Source organism: Staurois parvus, unplaced genomic scaffold (genome assembly GCF_062004578.1).
Source record: "Staurois parvus isolate SC_StPar_1 unplaced genomic scaffold, SC_StPar_1.0 ptg000839l, whole genome shotgun sequence".
Classification (NCBI taxonomy): domain Eukaryota; kingdom Metazoa; phylum Chordata; class Amphibia; order Anura; family Ranidae; genus Staurois; species Staurois parvus.
In genome coordinates, this window is record NW_028318635.1 from 3,182,543 (window position 1) to 3,203,987 (window position 21,445).

Below are 21,445 nucleotides of genomic sequence, written 5' to 3' on the forward strand. Positions count from 1 at the left end.
TAAAACAGTATAATTTGCTATAAAAGGGAACAATAAATACAGGTGGTATAGATAAGAAAAATGGTAATAATGATATCAATTCTTTTTTTTTTAATTTTGTAATTTAGTCAATAATGGCTTAATGACACTAGTGAAAACATAGAACACAAGGATTACCAAACTTCATGTTAAATATCTCCTCAACTTGTTTCCTTAGTTTAGTAATTCTGATATTCCAGTCTTCTTTAGCTAGGAAAGCAAGACAAAAAAGTGTGTATATAGCATTTTATTCAAATATACAATTACTAGTACTAAAATATTAGGAAAGTGACAAGCACTCTGATATCTCTACTTATGCAATAAATTTCAAGCACTGCCACATTTACCTCCCATATTTGCTCGGTTCGGTTCTATATTTGATTGTGTAAGCAGCTCTGGCCTATGTAATAAAGAAAAAGTGAAAACTACAAAAGAAGAAGAGAAATAAGCAACACAAATAAAAAAAAAGGTTCAACATCAAAGCATTCTGAATTAAATATTTCATATTAATACACCAAAATCAGAGTGTAATACTAAACTGTGTAGGGGATTGCTTGGAATGAAAACAAAATCATTATATTACCTCACAATGAACAATTTAACACTAACAATCCCCAATGCTGGCATAATTCAAGAAATGCTTCCAAAAGCAGGGACCATCTTTCAGGATTGAATGCCTCACACTACAGATAGTCTGTCAGGAAATTGGATTTCCAATAAAGAATCTGTAACACTTTTTCTTCATTGAGATGAAGAAAAACAAAAAAGGGGAGAGGAACAACGCACCAGAACGCACTGGAACACATAAAAAACGCGCATGCCGACACTCATCCAGAACGGAGAAACTGTGGATAACTGTAGACTGTAAATTAACATTACCAAAATGTTCAGGATCCCAGTAATGTATTGTGTCCTGAACTTTGTACAACAAAGATGGTTGACATCTGACCTGGCTCTTATAAGCTTCGCTATTTTCACATGTGAGTTTTTTACCTTCTTTTGGAAATTCCTAATAAAGACATACTTCACCATCATACCATTTTTTGCTTTATGACTCATTCATTTGCGAGTCATGAAAGGTGGACCACCATAGGAGGAGTATATACTGTGAGGCTGGACGCCGGTGGACCTATCAAAGAGCTGGATGGGATCCCAGAGTGTGTGCTGACATCTCCTGAGCGTCCTCCTAGAGACCGGATGTTGTCTGCAGTGTGAACCAGGCTCCCCTGCCCACTGATGATACACCAGTGTATATGCATACAACGCCTTGTTTGTATGCCCTTGTGGTAAGCGCATAATTTTGTTGGTTTCTTCAGGATTGCAAACTGATGTCTTGCTGTTTTGAACATTTTTTTCACTCTAACTGATATGGTTTAATTACCGTATTCGGAACTTGAACAGGCTACTAGCATCATCATTTCGTTTATACGGAACTATTGGGAACTCAGCTTTCTTTATATCTTCTGTCTAGCGCTGCATACCTTGTTTGTATGTGATTTTTAGTTTTAAGGTGTTGAGATTTACCTTGTATGCCAGCTGCTGTGTTGTGGTTTTTCTTGTTTTATTTTGCGCTCACTTACCCTATTGTTATTTGCACGTTTGTACAACAAGGGGTTGATTTACTGAAACTGGAGTGGGCAAAATCTGGTGCATTCGTGCATGGTAACCAAACAGCTTCTAATTTCAGCTTGTTCAATTAAAACTTTGACAAAAGAACCTGGAAGAGGACTGATTTATATTCAGAGCTGCACAAGATTTTCCACTCTTCAATTTATTATCCACTTGCCCTCCTGAGGATTTACCCCTCTTCCTGACCAGGCCATTTTTGTGCATTACGGCACTGCATTACTTTAACCGACAATTGCGCATTCATGCACCCAAATGAAATTTGCATCCCTTTTTCCCACTAATTGAGCTTTCTTTCGATGATATTCAATCGCCTGTGCGGTTTTTACATTTTTTGCACTGTAAAAAAAAAAAAAAAAAAAAAAAAAAAGACTGACAAATTTGAGAAAAAAAAAATATATTTGATTTTTTGCTATTAAACGTGTCCAGTAAAAAAAATTAAAACAAAATCAAATTTAGGCATAAATTTAAGCCAAAATATATTCTGTTATATGTCTTTGCTAAAAAAAACTTGGTGTCACTGACATCCCCAGTGACACTAATACAGTGATCAGTGCTGGAAAAAAAAAAAAAAAAAAAGCCACTGACACTGTACTAGTGGCACTGGGCAGAAAGGGGTTAACATGAGGAGCGATCAAAGGGTTAACTGTGTGCTGGGAGTGTTTTACTAGGGGGCGGAGTCTGTGTGCTTCACTGTTAGCACACTGCTTTGGATGGCTGTGCACAGCCATCCAATCCAAAGCAGTGCGCCTGAGCTGACAGGTAGGAGAACTGTTCGTAAACAAAACAGTTCTCCTCTCCGTCGGAGATCGTCGGTAATCGCCTGCCGGGACCCGGTAATTGACAGCCGCGGCTGTGAATGAGAGCGCAGGTAGGGTGCACGCGCCCCCTACCCGGAAATGCAAAATCACGTAAATATACACAAGTGATTTTGTGCACCCCTGCCACCCTGTAGCAATATTTCTGCTATAGGGCAGTCGGGAAACGGTTAAACCATCCCCCAAGTGTCTAGGATAGTAACACAGAAAATTCTATATGATAAAACTTTCTGAACCAATGTACAGTCCTTCAATTCTTGTCGATAGCCTATTTTATTAGCCTACAGAAGTATTACATATACAGATGACAATTTATGTCCAAAACAGGAAGAGAACCACATACTTTTTGATAACAAATTTTATCCGGTTAGCAGCTTGAATGATCTTCTCCAGTCTTGGAATCCCATACCAGGAGGGACTTCTGAAAGGTATGTTTTCTGGCAATCCCTCTACATACATATCTGTAGGATTAGCCTCAAACTTCTGATAAGGTACAAGCATGGCCTCAGTTTTTCCTAAAGCTTCAGCTACAAACAAAACAGAACACAACTGATACTTAATAATTCAATATTATTAAAGAAAGAAAGCTCTTAGAGTATCAGGTCATAATAATAATAAAACGAAGCTGAAAAGTTAATAATGTTTTTAATAGCTTGTGTTATGTTAGCCATGTTATGGGATTTTTATGATCTCCTTGGTTAACCACTTGCCCTCCTGAGGATTTACCCCCCTTCCTGACCAGGTCATTTTTGCGTTACGGCGCTGCATTACTTTAACTGACAATTGTGCAGTCATGCAACGCTACACCCAAATGAAATGTATGTCCTTTTTTCCCACGAATAGAGCTTTCTTTCGTTGGTATTTGATCCCCTGTGCATTTTTTATTTCTTGCGCTATAAAAATAATAAAACCTGACAATTTTGAGAAAAAAAAACAACAATATTTTTGACTTTTTGCTATTAAGCATGTCCAGTAAATATAAATTTATTAAAAATCAAATTTCATCATAAATTTAGGCAAAAATGTATTCTGCTACAGGTCATTGCTAAAACAAAAATCTCAATACATGTAAATTAATTGGTTTACGTGGCATTCTGACACTGGGGGGGGGGGGTAGAGGAGAGAACTGACTTGGTGTCACTGACATACCCAGTGACGCCAATACAGCCATGCAAAGCAGTGTGCAGGAGTTGACAGGGGAGAGAACTGGTTTACAAACAGTTCTCTCACCACCCCCCCCAGAGATTGGCGGCGCAAGTAGGGCATAAGCCCCCTACCTGGAAATGCAAAATCATATATATATACACGTGATTTTGCGCACCCGTATCGCCCTGTAGCAGTACTTCTGCTATAGGGCGGACGGGAAGCAGTTAAACAAAAATGACTGTAATGCACCTTAGATGCTATATTTATTCACTAACATAGTATCGCTATATAATTATACAAGCATCAATAAAATCTGTGCCTATGTGAGAAGCACTGATGTTAGCTAGCTGATGAAAAGCAGTAACTGCAGCCTCAACATTTAGGAAAGTGGCAGTTGTTTCCTGGACATTTCTTTCACTACGTTATGACAGCCACTTGGGATGCCCTTTGCAAAGCATGCAGAAAGGGTGAGGAACCAGCAGAGAAGGATGAAGTTCAACCTGGATGAAGTTCAAGTGGCCAGACAACCTTTAAAGATAAGTGTACTTACCAAACTACCCACCCTTGCCAATTCCCCAGATGCATACATACCTGTATCCTGCACATGTGATTGTTTGCATTCTTTCTGAAAATCTGTGAAGTATTCACACATGCACAGTAGCTTCCTATAGACCTTTTTGGGATCACATCCCAAGTGTTTCTGGCCTTGGGACAGAGCCCCATGAAAAACTATGGTAACTACTCAGCGGTCTCATCTTGGCCAGGGCACAAACGTATTCCATATCCAAAAAGTTATTTTAAAAAAAAAAAAAAAACAAAAAAAAAAAAAACGGGGTAAAAGGTAAGTATAAATCTGGGAAGGGTGCAGGCAAAAAAGAATAACTGAACTTTATTTAAAGCACACTAATTTTTTAACCACGTGTATACCAGTACCGTTTACAAATGGCGGAAGATAAATGGGGATTTGGGCTTTCAAGTGGTAGTGATTGGAGTGGCTGTAAAGCCACTTGATCACTTCCACTGCCCCTTGTCCGAATGCCCCTGCCGTGTATCCCTGGCTCCGCTGTCTCACCTGCTGGGACCAGCATGGCAAGTGTCAACAGGTGGACTCGAGGGAAACCAGCAACTATACATTCCCTGATATCCCTTCCAGTGAATGAACATAGAAGTGAAGTGTATTATGTCACTTCTGAGTTTGGCTGTCATTTTTTTGATCTGCTCTTTATTAAGTTCATTGGAAGGGGGTCAGACCCTCTGATATTTCAGTAAAAAGAACCACATCACATAACGGCTATTGGCCCCTCTGCAGTAGGTGACAGCAATATTTATAAAAAAATAAAGTTGAACAAAAAGTAACATAAAAAACAAAATCACAGCTTCATCATTTCTATTTTACCAAAAGAAATGTGTAATATATTGTGATTGTGTGCACTAAATTTAACTTTAGTGTATTTTTTCCAAAAATTTGTGTTTGATAAAATATGTGCGCTAATAGCATGTGACAAAGTGCAACTACCACCATTTTAGGTTCCAATCTTTGCATTGGGAATATATATATTTTGTTTGGGGGAATTAACTAATCTGCAATGTGCATTTTAAGATGTTTTCCAGAGCCATTTTTTCAGTTTTGGCATACAAGTGGTTAAGCTCACTTGATCATTAAGGCCAAGTTCACACTTTATGGAAAGCAGTCCAGGTGCTTTACTGCTGCAACAGCTCTCCATTGCTGGCTCCACTAGGGGGCAGTGTGGTGCATAATTGTTTCCTGTGTGTCCCTGCACTGACAGACATTTTACCATGCGGTAAACCGTCTGTCACCACACAGTGTGCATTGGTCCTAATTGGGACCTTCGAAGAGAATGTCATATACAGGGCATGACTGTCCTTTTGGATGAAATGATGCCAGCTTAAAAAGTTGAAAACACAAAAAAGAAAAAGAAAACTCATGTACACTACGTCCCATAACACAAAAGAAACAGCCACAAACACAGGAGCTACTTAAAGTGGACTCAATTTCACATCAGCATGCATCATTGCATGCTGATGTAACGATTTTTGAGTTACAAACCAATGGCAAGCATGCATGAAGGTAAAAAAAATCTATAGCCTTTAGAAATCACCTTACCAGCAAAAGGGGGACCCAATTTCTTAATACTAGAAGCCTGAAAATGGTCTGGCTGAAAACAGCTTAGAAATGGTGAAACAAGAGATTGGCTTTTCCAGAGTCCATCTAGAATGACAAAGAAAATCAGTTTTTCTGAAAGGAACAGTGCCTGAGAAGTAGATTTCCACATCCAGGCAATGGACAAATGTCCAGGGTAAGGTGAAAGGCACAGACAACCTTACACAAGAAGCAAGTCCTGGGCCGTAACACCACCGTCACCATGGGGGAAGGAGGAGGGGGGGGGATCACATGGGAGACCCCTGCACAAAAAGTCCTAATCAAAGCCTGTGTGGACAATGGTCTCTGAAACAAATAGAAAGAGCAAAGACTTGACATTTGATAGTGCTGAAAGCCAAATGCCGGTTCAGACCTAACTGCAGGAAGAAAAGTATTTGTCTTATGGAGAAACTCCTAGAGTAAGATCAACTGGACAAAATGAAGTAAGCCTTTCATATCAAATGATAGACCTTGTGGGATGTGGGCTTCCTTGCTTTGAGCATTGTAGGAATCAGCAACTCAGATATGCCCGTCCCTTACAACCTAGGTTCAACAGCCATGTAATCAAAGCCAGTGATCAAGAAGCAGATGGCAAATTGACCCTCAAGACAGATCTCAATGGGCTGGCAGAGCCCACGGTGCACCTGCTAGAGGCCATACCTGGTCAGTGTACCACATCCTCCTCTGCCCACAGAATACTACACAGAATATCCCCTAGCTACAGAGTGAGGTAGGGACAAAATTATTTAAAAAGCAAACAAACAACAATGTATGTGTAACATGATACCTATGCATGGAATGTAAACAGCTGACAAGGCTGGAACGTGCAGTTCTGCCCAGGACTGGATCCATTCTAACCATTGTTCCAAAAAAAAAAAGACTGCTGGTTCTTCCCAGATGGTTGATGTAGGGCACCGCAGTTTGACCGAATAGTGATTGTAGATGGTCCTCCAACAGGTTGGTCCAAAGGTGAAGGGATAACCAATTGGCCAACATTTCAAGATGTTTGTAGGTAGCAGAGTTCCCTGCACTGACAAAGGTTCCCAGGCCTCCACAGCCAGATTCTTAAACCGCAAACTGTTGTCCTTGACATCAACTGAATAGGCCTGTGCAGAGGTAGGGCAGATTTGCCCTACAATAGCAGAATATTGGGTTGCAGATGTCTGGAGTGAAATTGGGCAAAGGTAAAACGCCTCAAAAGGAGGCTACCATCAACTCCAAGACTCCAATGCAAAAAAGAGGAGGCTGGCGCTACTTTTGAAAATGTAAAACTCTTGCCTGAAACATGTTAAGGCCCAGTTACTCTACACAATGAGTTTTTGCAGTAGCAATATTTGACAGTTCAGGATCCACCTGCACCTCTGTAATATTTGAGGTTGCACAAAAACCACTGGAACCACTGCACAGCAGAGACCGAAGCTAAGACATCTTGGTCCAGAAGGTGGAGATGGAGATCAGACCTTCCTGTGTATCCTCACAAATTGGCAGAAGGAAGAAAGCAAAGGGGGAGCAGGGAACAAACCTCAAGTTTGTAGTCCCGTAACATCACCTCTCACAACCAAGCATCTGGAATGCAATACGTCCAAGCACCTGCAAAGGGTAACAGATGTCCTCTCACTCTGGAAGATGGGGCCTCACTGTCATGCCAAGGAAGGCTGGTCTGAGGACTTGATCTACTTAGAATGCCAAACTATGTGCAGCCAAGCTTGAAGAGCCTCATTGCTGAAGCCAAGAAATGAAAGAAATGCTTCTTGATGCTCATACAGTCAGATTCTCCTTAAAAAGTACTCTTACCACCAGTAACATCCTTGATAAGAACATCTATGGCTTGCTCAAAGATGTACTGTCTGTTGAAGGGGATGCAGATCAAATTTTTCTTACAAAAAACAGTTCCCCAGTCCAGCATTGTAGCCAAATTGCCCTATGCACTGATCCCTTTTAAGAGATTCTCCCAAGTCAGAGATTGTCTGATCAATCCTTCCATAGGCAGCTGAATGGATTTGCACATTTTTGTAGACACTACGGGATGTATTGCCACTATTTTGTTCCGCAAGGAAACTGCTGGCAACACGATACTTCATGCTAATAGTTCTCATCCTCCTGCACTAGTTAGAAGCATTCCTTTTGCGCAATATATCCGCTTGCGGCAGAATTGTATGTATTTATAAGATTTTAAACATCAAGCTAAATTGTTAAGACAACGTCTGTTAATACATGGATATAGTAAAACACTATTACACAAAACATATAATAGAGCTTTGATTCAGGACAGGAAAACTTTGTTGTATGCTACACCTAAATCCAATATTTCAGGGAGCACCTCTACCTTCAAAACTTGTCTTATTGTAATATCTTTACGGTCCCTCCTGTTTTCCGGATATTAGGGGGTGAACCCCTTATTCTTTTTTACATCTTCTGCTTAGCCTCGGGAACAAGGCCTTCTTCTGCTCGCAAGAAATCCTGATCTTTATTTCAAGGTAATACTTAGTTAACTAGTATTACCATTACTGGTATGGCCTGATGTAAGAAAAGACTTGTAGCTCATATACTTGTGCATATTTTGGTTTGAGTCTCAGTATATATTATTTTTGTTCCCTTCTTTATGGGTCGGTTCAGACCTGTGAGGCTCTTGGCTGTTGGCCATTATTGTGCCCCCATATCTGGCCCCTGGATAGTCCTTTGCCTCGTGGGAACGGTGGAGGAGGTTTGCCCTCTAGGATTGGGAGGTTTACTGCTGCTTGGTGCACATTGATATTATATGTAAGTCTTATGATATACTTGTATAAGTCTTTACATATTTATATGATGTAATTTGATATATTTAATATAATGTATACATCTATTTTAGATTTTACTACTTAGCTCCTGAAGAAGCAATTGTTGTTGCCAAACATGTTGGGCCATCCTTCTAGCGGCTTTATGTCTCTCACTCCCCCCCCATAAGTCCATCCTGGTGGTTATAGTATGTCTTATCACTAGTTTCGTTCCTTACAATATGGTGGGATGTGGGACATTGTGTGCAGGGACATTGCACAATGAATTTTTAAATCAAAAATGTTTTTTGTCATGACTTATTGTCAAATAAAGTACAGGTGATTTTACGGATATGTGTTTATGGTTTCTGTGCCTCTAAAGTCCATCTGCACTCCTTCTCCTTGCCTTCTTTCCCCCTTTTTTGTATGAATGGAATGAAGACTTCCTATGTGGAGAAAGAGAATAACTCTATGCCACTTTTGAATTCAGAAAATTGTTTTGGGAGTGTTTTCACGAATTTAAGTCCATTTTGCTTTATAATAGGTACACATGAAAATGAAAAATCAGCCTTGAAAAGTAAGTAGGACCAGACCACAAACAAAACAGTTTGCGAGACTTCAAAATAAAATAATGAAATAAATGTCACATAAAAATAGATGGGAGTTAAAATGATTCTTACCAAACTTTTTACTGAACAGCTGGTCAACTATTTTCCTTAATTTTGTTATTCTTGTATACCACTCTTCTTTCACTAATGTGCAAATGAAAAAAAAGTATATTAAGAGTTTTACAGTTTATGTGAACTCAGAAATGTAACTAGATCATTGATTTAATAGAGACTTTCAGTGACACAAAATGATCCGTACACACCCACTACTTAATGACTCTGTAAAAATAACCACCCTCTAAAAGCTGGCCACCCTCTTGAGCAGTAAAAGTACAAATTTCAAATCATTTATGACCATTCCTATTCATGAGAAGTCGATCGATAGAATATCCTTGATGGAAAATTTCCATTTGATCTGCGCTCACAGCCAAATCAGCTGCAACGCTGATCAGTGTATTCTGGCAGTGGGGGAGCCCCGCTGTCAGAATACAATGACACAGTGTGGAGGATTCCAGCATCCAGATCAAATCTGTGGATAGGGGAAAGGGGTCAGTTGTTTTTTTTTTAAATTCAACCCACTAGCTGAACAAGTAAAAAACTGACCATATATTGCCAGCTTAACTGGAGGAAAAATGGCAGCAGGAAAAAAGAATTAACAAAAAAAAAGAAGGAATTTGGAGGAGGCTGAGAGCAATAGAAGGTACTTTTTGAGTTAATATATACTTAAATATATATTTTTTTGTTCAAACCAGAGTTTAGTCAATTTATAAGTGGGAAATAACCAGGATTCAATCAATCATTCAATCTAAAAATCAAAAGTAAAGAAATTCAGATTCTTCTGGTTGTTCCTCAAGAATTAGAGCTATTTACTAAATAGGGTTAGAAAGAAGTTGTCTCCATTAATACAGAAATTAGCACTGAAATAGGTCAACTTACCTCCTGTGTTTGATTTGTCAACAGCCATGGCTTCTTTTGTAGTGTTCAGAAGTTCAGGTCTAGAGATAAATTGGAGAATGCTTCAATGTGAATTTCAGATTCAAGTACATTTCAAAAGAATAGTGTTATATAACATTTTAAAAATCTTGAATAAGAAGTTTACCTTTTAGACAAAAATAATAAATGCACCTTATTTTGCAGGTAAAAAAATGTGCATTTATTATTTTTGTCTACTGGAGCCTGGAAAGCATTGCACCAGCAATCAGTAGATCGCTGATGCCATGCAGGTCTCCTGCAGACCTGTTAGAATATCTGCTTGCCGTACCAGATGTACGAGTCCATGAATGAATGACGTGGCCATGTGGGCGGAGCCCTACACGGCTGCGCTGGTTTCAAATTTGACAAATGGTATGGGGGGGGGGGGGGTTGCGACTGTTGCGGCTAGGGGAATATGTGAATATAGTGGTTAGTTTGGCACAGGGTATATGTGCAAAGTCTAACTCTGGCCATAAAATTATAATTGTCAAATCTGCTGTTCTTGCTGGTCTTCAAGGAAAAGCAACTTAGATTAATTTTATGTGGCCGAAGTTATGCTTTAAATTCATACTCTGTGCTATAAATAAAGAATTGGAGAATAATTAGTAAAACTAGTGCAGAGCTCCGAAAAAAAAAAAATGTATATATATATATATATATATATATATATATATATATATATATATACATACATACACACACACACACACACACATATACATACATACATACACACACACACACAAAAAAGGTGTACAAGTAGCAGGGATGACTGCAGCCTGGAGAGGATTGTCAGGAAAAGGCCATTCAAAAGTGTTGGGGACTTTCACAAGAAGTGGACTGAGGCTGGAGTCAGTGCATCAAGAGCCACCACACACAGACAGATTCTGGACATGGGCTTCAAATGTCATATTCCTCTTGTCAATAAACAACGTCAGAAGCGTCTTACCTGGGCTAAAGAAAAATAGACCTGGTCTGTTGCCCAGTGGTCCAAAGTCCTCTTTTCTGATGAGAGCAACTTTTGCATCTCATTTTGAAACTAAGGACCCAGAGTATGGAGGAAGAATGGAGAGGCACACACTGCAAGATGCTTGAAGTCCAGTGTGACGTTTCCACAGTCTGTGTTGATTTGGGGAGCCATGTCATCTGCTGGTGTTGGTCCACTGTGCTTCATTAAGTCCAGTCAACGCAGCCGTCTACCAGGAGATTTTAGAGCACTTCATGCTTCCTTCCGCAGACAAGCTTTATGGGGATGCCGACTTCATTTCCAGCAGGACGTGGCACCTGCCCACACTGCCAAAAGCACCAAAACCTGGTTCAATGACCGTGGGATTACTGTGCTTGATTGGCCAGCAAACTCACCTGACCTGAACCCCATAGAGAATCTGGGGCATTGCCGAGAGACAAGAGAGCAAACAATCAAAAGAGCTGAAGGCCGCTATTGAAGCATCCTTGTTTTCCATAACACCTCAGCAGTGCCACAGGCTGATAGCTTCTATGCCACGCCGCATTGAGGCAGTAATTGCTGCAAAAGGGGCCCAGACCAAGTACAGAGTACATATGCATGCTTATACTTTTCAGAGGTGCGATATTGTTCTATGTACAATCCTTGTTTTATTGATTGCATGTAATATTCTAATGTTCTGAGATTGTGGATTTGGGGTTTTCATGAGCTGTAAGCCATAATCATCACAATTATGACAAATCACGGCTTGGACTATCTTGCTCTGCATGTAATGAGTCTATAACATATATTAGTTTCACCTTTTAAGTTGCATTACTGAAATACATGAACTTTTACACGATATTCTAATTTTTCGAGTTTCACCTGTATGTATGTATGTATGTATGTATGTATACATATATCACTGCGTGTGATGACTGGGGGATATTGTTTATTTGGCTTTTTGTGATGCTTTTCACAGTTTTTTTTACAAGGTTATTGGAAGGAAGAATATGGAAATGGACTTTCTAAGCACAGAAACTCAGTACATGAAAGGAATAAAATCAATGTTCTTTTATTGACATCACATCATCTCTAAAATGTATCTTGTATGATATCATTGCACAATTAGCCCACAGTTAATATGCCATGACCCACCAACCACATAGAATGATTGCAAAAGATGGTAGCACTATAGATAGTACCAACAAAGCAATCCTTCAAAGAGGTAGAGGATATTCAAGCTGTGCAGGCTGCGCCTGACATTTTTATCTGTAGCCTTGTCATTCAACACGTGGAAAACTGTGTCTGAGGAGCCCCATAGGCCCTTCGCTCGCCCTAACCTGGGTTTTGCTCCCTCATACCTGACCTCTGAAGGTTGCTCTCCTTGTGGGTGGCCTGAGGGGACCAGCCTTTGGAACCAGGGAAGTTTATCATTGCCCAGTGCATACTGGTTAAATTTTGGAAGTGAATACTACCATTTAACATACCATGGTGTTTTGTAATCTTTTATGTGTTTCTATATATTGTCTAAGTATATTTATCCTCCCTAGATAAATTGCTAGCCTCTGAGGAAGCAACAGTTGTGAAACATGTTGTGAAACATGTCAGGCGCAGCCGGCAGAGCTTGAATATCCCCTACCTCTTTGAAGGATTACTTTTGTTGGTACTATCAATATTGCTACCATCTTTTGCAATCATTCTATGTGGTTGGTGGGTCATGGGATATTAGCTGTGGGCTAATTGTGCAATGATATCATACAAGATACATTTTAGAGATGATGTGATGTCAATAAAGGAACATTGATTTTATTCCTTTCATGTGCCTAGAAAGTCCATTTCCATATTCTTCCTTCCAATATTCTATATAGGGACGTGGTACTTTGTTACCTATTGGGGTTTGACCTACTACCCCCTGATGGTCACCCCAACCTTCCAATATATAATTTTTTACAAGGTTGCTGATATATTCATGCATAGTTTTTTTAATCCATTGTCACCAATATACAGTATTTCAGGCTGAACATAAGGTATTTAGCATGGTTTATAGAATATTTCTTTTTTGAGAGTGTTGAACTAGTTTTACTTATTTGTTTGGTGTGTGAATCACATTTAGTGTGTAATAATAAAAACCCAATATTTAATTAATTAATACCACCACTAGAAAGCTTTATCGGTCTCAAAAAAATAACATTTATTTAGGGTACAGTCTTGCACGACTGGGTAACTGTCAAAATACCAAAGCACTGGAATCTGAAAAATGGCCTGTTAATAAAGCGGTACTACAGCTGGTACTCAAGTGGCTGTTTTTGCCACTATAATAGACCTTTTTTGAATATTGGTTCACTTACTTTGAGCACTGTACGTTGTTAGAAACTATATTGTTTTATGAGTATATTTGTCACTTATTGCACTGTATATTCCCGATGAGGGATTACACGCATGACACTACCATTTTAATCATATATATTTTGAGGGGGTATATATTGAGTTTATGTATTTCATTCACTGGATATTTTTATGTAATATTTATTAGCGCTGCACTGTTTATTTAATTGTTTATTCGCTTACTTTGGGTATAAGTTTAATGCCAGCAGCTTTCTCTGAGGCTAGGATTCCATATAAGCGCAGGAGGTCTTTTGTAATATTTTGTTACACATTTGTCGACCTGCCAGATGGGGAGTGCATTGTTTTCTATCAGTGGCCCATACAGCATAGTCATTGTGTAGCACTGCAGAAAGTTGATCCTGCAATTGTATTGAACAAATATGTATGTCCCCATGTACATATACTGTACATTTTATCATAGAAAAAGTTTTCTGAAAACACATTATTTACATAATAAGCTGATATCTTTTGCTGCAGGTGTTGTAAAAACACTTGTACATTTCTTTTAGGAAGCAGATTTAAAATTATAAAAAAAAATAAATAAATTTAATACATACTTTTTGATGACATAACGGATTCTTTCCCGCGCCAGCAGTATCCTTTCGAGGCGTGGAATTCCATATGTTGATGGCCTCCTAAATGGGATGCCTTCTGGCAGTCCTTCAACATACAAATCTTCTGAATAAGACTGGAAAAGGTGATATGGAACGGCTATTGGACCACTTGCATTTAAGGCTTCAGCTTTTAACAAAAAACACATAAAATAGTCTATCAGTACAAAAACAGATCCTGAATTGTACATTAATTAAATATTTATTTGGTTAATACTACATGGTTTGGACTGTTTAGGGATAGAATGAGTACTATCACTTTAAAGTGTTACTAAACCCAGGACCCTGTATTCACTATATCTAGTCTCCAACAGTATACAGAACATGAAATGCAATTATTTTACTAAATATAAACTGCTAAATACCTTTTCTCATCAGCAGTTAGAGCTGTCTTGTGACTTCTATCAGTGTCCAGCTGAGTGCTGGTTAAAGCTTGTGGGAGGAGTTTTCATTCTCCCCTGATTGTCTAATGAGATTGCAGGACCCCTGACCCTCTGTCTGGACAGTGCTGATTGGCCCTGCGATGATTACATGCACTCTCCCAAGAAAAAAAAAAACACCTCTCTAGCAATACACACCAAACTGAGCATGTGCAACCCCCCCCCCCCTTCCCCGAGGCTCTGGTCTATCAGCAGATGGATTGCGGACAGTAGAAAAGAAGGATCAGAGAAGACCGGATCAAACAACCTTTTTACACAATAATGAGAGTTAGAAGGAATTGTCACCGTGATAGTGATTTTTTTGGCCCAATCCAAGCTAAAATTACAGAAAGAATTGTGGAAAAGGGATATGAGAAAGAATCTCCACAAAGCATTGTTGAAGAGGTGCTTAAGTGCACCTAGAGAACAATATCTTGGAGATAAACAATCTAATGTGGCCAATAATAAACAGTGGGGATTCATATCGAACAGAGGGAGGAAAGTGCAGCCGAGAACCGGCAATTGCATTTCCCAGTGATCAGCGTGTCATTGGACACGGCTGATCATGTGGTAAAAGGCCGCTGTGATTGGCCTTTTACCACATCACGTGATCACGGAGTCAGCTGTGTCCATAGGATCGTCGGGGGCGCGCAGGGGAGCCCGTTCTGGGAGGACGTCATATGACGCCCTCCCAGAACTGGCCGGCCGCAGTGTAGCCGTCATTTGGCTATCTGCGGTCTACAAAAACAAAGTTTACAAGATGTAACTCCAGCTTACTGAATTAAAAGGCATGATTTCAGAAAACCACGTCAGGTAATTTAAGTGCCATGACACATTTATCTGTGTCAGTATTTAAAGTACAGATCTATAGATTTTGCCAATGAAAGAAAAAAATTACAACATACCATATTTTTTCTCAAACAATTCTTCCACTTGTTTCCTCAATTCATTAATTCTGGCATTCCATTTTTCTGAAGGAGCAAACAAAAAACACTGAAACCAGTAAATGCAAATTGAAAAAAAAAAAAAAAAAAAAAAAAAAAATCTAACCATGGTGAATAAAAAGGGAAGGGAAGCCACAAATTCAATAATCCGAGTGTCAAGAAATTAAATAGACATTTGACATTACAGGGGTTTAATTTGCTGTAATTCACAAAAAATTACCAAAGTTGAACTCTTTGGCTTTTCTCTTGCATTGGTGATTGGCTGATGTTGTTCCAGCACTCCTCTGCTTCTTATGAGGTGGTCCATAGTCATCACCTGAAGACAGGAAAGGACAATAAAAAAGGTAAATACCAGCAACAAGTGATAACATTTAGCAAACTGCTAATACTATCAATACAACATAACAAATGTACCAATTAAATATGCGAGTTATGTGTAGTCACATGCAGATTATAACAAGTGCAGCCTGTGTACTCAAGCTGCAGAAAAGCAGACAAGGAACTGCCAATATTTCTTTTTTTTTTTTCACTGGGGACCTGGTCAAGGGACCAGAATAGGATTTTGTCCTATATAACTAATGTCAGCCCTGATCTTCAGCCTGTTGCATTTTGGGGGCAAAGCAATTAGGAGTACTGCTAGAAAAAAAAGTTTATTTTTCAAAAAGTTTAGTTTAAAAAAATCATTTAGTAAAAAAAAAAAAAAAAAAAAAAAAAAAAACAACCCCAGCATTATTATTTTCCTATATTCTTGTTGAGAATATTTTTTTATATAATTAGGCTGTTAGAAAGCAATACCTTCACTATGTTCCATATCTGCTGCTTCGTTGGAATCCTCACCAAAACCATGACCTTAGCATAATAAAAAAAACAATAGAAATTAGGCGTAATTATCTAATTACTGCAATTAAAAAAAAAAAAAAAAGGTACAGGTAACATCTGCCTGGAGCATTTTCACTGATTCATTAAAATTGATTTCAGCAGGTATTTTAAAGTTTACCAGAACTTTTAAATAGTTAGGTTTCATTTCAGCTTGTTTTTCATGGTCAACTTTCCCTCTAAGAGCTGACTCACTCAGAAATCATACATGACTATTTCAAAACTGCACTGAATCCGCACCACCAGTGCACCGGACATATGTGAACAGGCACCATAGTTAGCAATGTTATTTCACATGTTATGCACATTGAATGTGGTTCAAACCACATCCAATCCACATGTATGTGAACTGACACTTCTATGTACCTGTATGCAACACATCAATCCTGCTGAACTGAATGGACAAAACTAAAAACGTAATGAGGTTCTTTCCCTTTTTAGGAAAGCAGCACGAAAAAAAAAAAAAAAAGGGAGCGCATAAATTGTAACTAAACCCTACAATACAATTAGTGTCCATTAACCATTAATCACTCTTAAGTAACGTGTCCTCTACTTAATTCCACAAACTCATGACTTGTCTTCTCTTCCCATTCTGGACATCATCACTGTAAGGCCCTGCCAGGCACCATGCAACTTTTTCTGCAAAAAAAATCCATTCATAACAATAGGTAAGCTATAGCCCTAGGCAAATTTTTCCACGTTACCACAACACGTTAGACATACAGCTTTGCAGCGTCATTTATTTTGAATGCCACTCCAATACACCTAGGTGGTGGAGCACAATGCACCTATGTTGGAATGCAGAGCAACACACTGATGTAAACCATCTCTGCATTGTGGTGCACAGTGTTTAAACATTTTTTGCATGTTAAAGCATGCTGCCAGCTTGTTCAAAATGAATGTGCTGCCTTAGCAAAGGGCCCTATGGTTGTGTTTATGGAATACGCTTCAGCGTTAAATACACATTTAAATGATTTTTTTTTTTTAAATCCTGAAGTTCAGCTTTAAGGATTAGATTTAGGTGCTTTACTATGTGCACAATTATTAGACAAATGAGTATTTTGCCCAAATCATTATTTTTCATGTATATTGTCCAACGCCAAGCTGTATAAACTTGAATGCTTATTGGATTTAAGCATATTAGGTGATGTGTATTTGTGTAATGAGGGCGAGTGTGGCCCAAGGGTGATCAACACCCTATACCAGGGGTATTGAATTAAAATTCAAGGAGGTCAGGTAACTAAAAAAAATTTTCTGGCCGAGGTCCAAATCTCAAGTTTGTAGTCACTGTATTTCTATCAAAAATTTAGAAATGTACAATTTGTACCAACTTATATCAGGTGTTCCCATCAGAGTGCTACTTTACATCAGGTATTCCTGTCAGAGCACCCCCTAACATCTGGTGCCACCAGTCAGTATACCCCTTACATCATTTGTCCCCATCAGAGTGCCCCATTTTATAAGGTTTCCCAATCACAGTGCCTCCTTACATAGGATGTTCCCATCAGAGTGCCCCCCCTTATATTAGGTGTTGCCATCAGAATGCTCCTTTTCTTCAGGTGTCCCCATCAGAGTGCCACCTTACACCAGGTATTCCCATCAGAGTGCCCCCTTACATCAGGTGTCTCCATCATATTAATTTTCCTCAGAGTGCCCCATTTACATCAGTTGTATCCATCAAAGTGCCCCTTTCCATCATATTTCCCCATCAGCGTGCCCCTTTACACCGTGTGTGGCCATCAAAGTGCCCCTTTCCACAATATGGGCCCACCAGAGTGCCCCCTTAACATATAATGCCCATCAGCATGCCCATTACTATAGTTTGCAGGGACAAGGCATTGGAAGTGATAGCGAGCAGCAGGGGGCGGGGAGCACACACGATGTCATTGGTTGCCGAGACACACGCGGACCTAGCAACCAATGACTGCTGAGCAGCAGGGATCTGGCATTTTAGACTGGCAGGCTGACGGTCTGGACAGGAGCGTCGCTCGGTCCGTGTTTGGACCGCGGTCCGCCATTTAAATGACTGCTGCCTATATCAAGGTGTGCATAAATATTAGGCAGCTTCTTTTCCTCATGCAAAATGGGCAAAAAATTTAACGAACTCTGAAAAGTCAAAAATTGTAAAAAGTTTTAAGGGGGAAGCAGCACTCTTGAAGATATTGGGGTGTGATCACAGAACCATCAAACATTTTGTTGCAAATAGTCATCGGGGGTCACAAGAAACGTGTCAAGAAAAAAAAAAAAAAGACACAAATTGCCAAAGATTTGAGAAGAATCAAACGTGAAGCTATCAAGAACCCATTATCCTCCAGTGCTGTCATATTCCAGAACTGCAACCTTCCTGGAGTTCCCAGCAGTATAAGGTGTTCAGTTCTCTGAGACATGGCCAAGGTAAGGAAGGCTGAAACCCGATCACCACTGAACAAGACACATAAGTTGAAACATCAAGACAGGGCCAAGAAATATCTAAAGACAGATTTTTCAAAGGTTTTATGGACTGATGAGATGAGAGTGACTCTTGAAGGACCAGATGGATGGGTCCATGGCTGGATCAGTAATGGGCACAGAGCTCAACTTTGACTCAATCGCCAACAAGGTGGAGGTGGGGTACTGCTATGGGCTGTTATTAATAAAGATGACCTAGTTAGTTAGACCTTTTCGTGTTGAAGCTGGACTCAAAATCAACTCCCAAACCTACTCCCAGTTTTTAGAAGACACTTTCATCAAGCAGTGGTACAAGAAAAAGTCTGCATCTTTCAAGAAGACCATGATATTTATGCAAGACAATGCTCCATCGCATGCATCAAGGTACCCCACTGCATGACTAGCCAGTAAAGGCCTTAAAGTGTTACTAAACCCAGGACCCTGAGTTCACTATGTCCAGTCTTCAACAGTACACAGAACATGGAAATGCAATTATTCTAGTAAATATAAACTGCTATATATGTTTTCTCATCAGCAGTATATAGCAGTCTTGTAACTTTATCAGTGTCCAGCTGATCACTGGTTAAAGCTGGTAGGAGGAGTTTTCATTCTCCCCTTATTGTCCTAGGAGGCTGCATAACCTCTGATCCTGTCTGGATAGTGCTTGGCCCTGTGCCAATCACACGCTCTAGCAATACATAGGGTTTCAAGCAACCTTGTAAATACACTGGATGCAGAGAATAGGGCAAGCTGCAATTTGACAAATTGGAAGGGTGCCTCTACCCGAGAAATGCAGGAAGTGCTGATGAGGTGGGTATATAAGTAGGCATCTTGAATGTCTAATGATGACAGGTATTCCCCTTGTCTCATATAAAAAATAACCAACCTTGGAGATTCCTTGCAAAGCTTTGGAACATGAAGGTACTGGTTTAGGGATTTTTGGTCCAGGATAGGATGAATTGGGTTTTGGTACCATGAAGCGGTTTGAACAGAATTCTTTAAACAAATCCTCCAGAGGGACAAGGACAACCACTCCATGTTACAAGAGATTGATCAAGCCAGTCTGCAAATCTGACTAGGGCAAATATTGGCTAGTTTAAAAGAAAACAAAAAAGAGGAGATACAGTAGAATCTGAAACTCTTATTTTGTACTCCTTTGAAACCACTGCTTGCACCCATAGATTTAGGTCGTTCGAAACTGTAACAGATGACCCCTACTTTTAAGATTCAGGGCTCCTCTTCATTGTAAAAGGAGCCTTTGGGGGTAGGCTTGGAGGGCTTTGTGTTCCAAATAGTGCCAAAAGGAAGGGCTGAATTTTAGCTTGGAAGATGAAACCTGAGGAGAGTGATGGGTTGCTCCCCGTTTTTTTTTGTTTGTTTTTTTGGGGGGGGGTAGAATCCCCTGAACTGGGGGGTTTTGTAGCCTCTGTTGTGGAAGAAGGACCTTTCCACTTGTGATATTCTTAGGAACTGGTCAATCACACCATTAAAGAGGTGTCCTTTTTCAAAGAGCACACAAGTTAGGCATCTTTTACAGGTAGATTCAGCTTCACTGGCTTTATGCCATAAAATTCTGTGCATATGTACAGATATGAAAAACTGTGTCAGAATCGTTCTAGGGCATCAACACACAAAAGTAGGGTGGAGGGCAGTGATGGTAAATGCTTGACCAGGGTTCATTCCTGGAAGATAGGATCCTATTTATTGTTCTAAGTCCCTAGTCCAATTAGATTCAGTTTGATAAGCAGAAATTGCAGTGATAGCTGGTTGTAAAGCTAAATTTTGAGCAAAATGAGCATTTAGGAGCGTCTTAAATTTTCTGTATGCAGAATACTTAAAAATGGAGGAACAACTATAAGGACAGTAAGATTTTTGTTCATGGATAGGTAACATCTTTTTTAGACTTTGCAACCACAGACTGAACCCAAAAGGTCTGGGACCCAGAGACAGGCAAACTGTGACAGATGTTCTCCCACTCTTAGGAGTGAGGGGGCTTTTTTTTTTTTTTTGGAAAGAGGGCTTTGTGGCCCAAGGTATGCATATGAAAGCTAAGGATGACTTTTAAAAGTTGAATCCTGGGTAGAGTGGTTAGATGCTCTATGTTTTGGGAGGTAGAGGCTCCTGAGGATGGGGGTTTTGGGATCTTCCACTGTAGTTGTAAAACCTTCCCTCCTGTAACATTTTTTTTTTAAAACTTGACTTTATTCAAAGATTCATGTACAATAATACATATAGAGCAATAATTACATGCAAAGTCACAGCAGTGTCCAGGTATAGCTATCAGCATATTTAGCACATATGACACTATACATCATAACCTGCACAACAATATGACCTGATAAAAAAATATACAAAGAAGCACTTGCTGTGCAATGTCATTTTACTGGATAAAATAAAACTATAGTATCTTATTTATATACATATATTGTGCTTTTTCAGGTGTTACATCAGATTTGAATTAGGGGTATAAATTGTTCAAAGATTCCAAGAACCCCAATGTAGTTTTTTCCAAATTTTAATGGACGACGACTGAAAACATAGGTCAATCTAAGAGTAGTAGACTTCTAAAAGTTAGGGTAGAGGGAGTCAATGGACATTAGAGTGCCACTGTTTTCCCAAGCTACAGTGCCTTGAAAAAGTATTCATACCCCTTCAAATTTTCCACATTTTGTCATCAACCAGAAAAACTTTATTGGGATTTTATGTGATAGACCAACACAAAGTGGCTCATAATT

At 39.4% G+C, this 21,445-nt stretch overlaps 1 protein-coding gene across 3 annotated transcripts in view; it reads right to left on the reverse strand.

The window, feature by feature from the left end:
• The window catches only part of GTF2I (general transcription factor IIi), a 90,560-nt gene that overhangs the window by 35,159 nt on the left and 33,956 nt on the right, over positions 1–21,445 (reverse strand). For all 3 annotated transcript variants that reach the window (XM_089655391.1, XM_089655390.1, XM_089655389.1), the window contains 9 exons: positions 16,203–16,256; positions 15,628–15,723; positions 15,369–15,434; positions 13,991–14,174; positions 10,067–10,125; positions 9,203–9,274; positions 2,806–2,989; positions 366–418; positions 157–228 (listed from right to left, as the gene is read on the reverse strand). In XM_089655391.1, the coding sequence (XP_089511517.1) occupies positions 157–228; positions 366–418; positions 2,806–2,989; positions 9,203–9,274; positions 10,067–10,125; positions 13,991–14,174; positions 15,369–15,434; positions 15,628–15,723; positions 16,203–16,256 (840 nt within the window). The remainder of the gene's footprint in view (positions 1–156; positions 229–365; positions 419–2,805; positions 2,990–9,202; positions 9,275–10,066; positions 10,126–13,990; positions 14,175–15,368; positions 15,435–15,627; positions 15,724–16,202; positions 16,257–21,445) is intronic.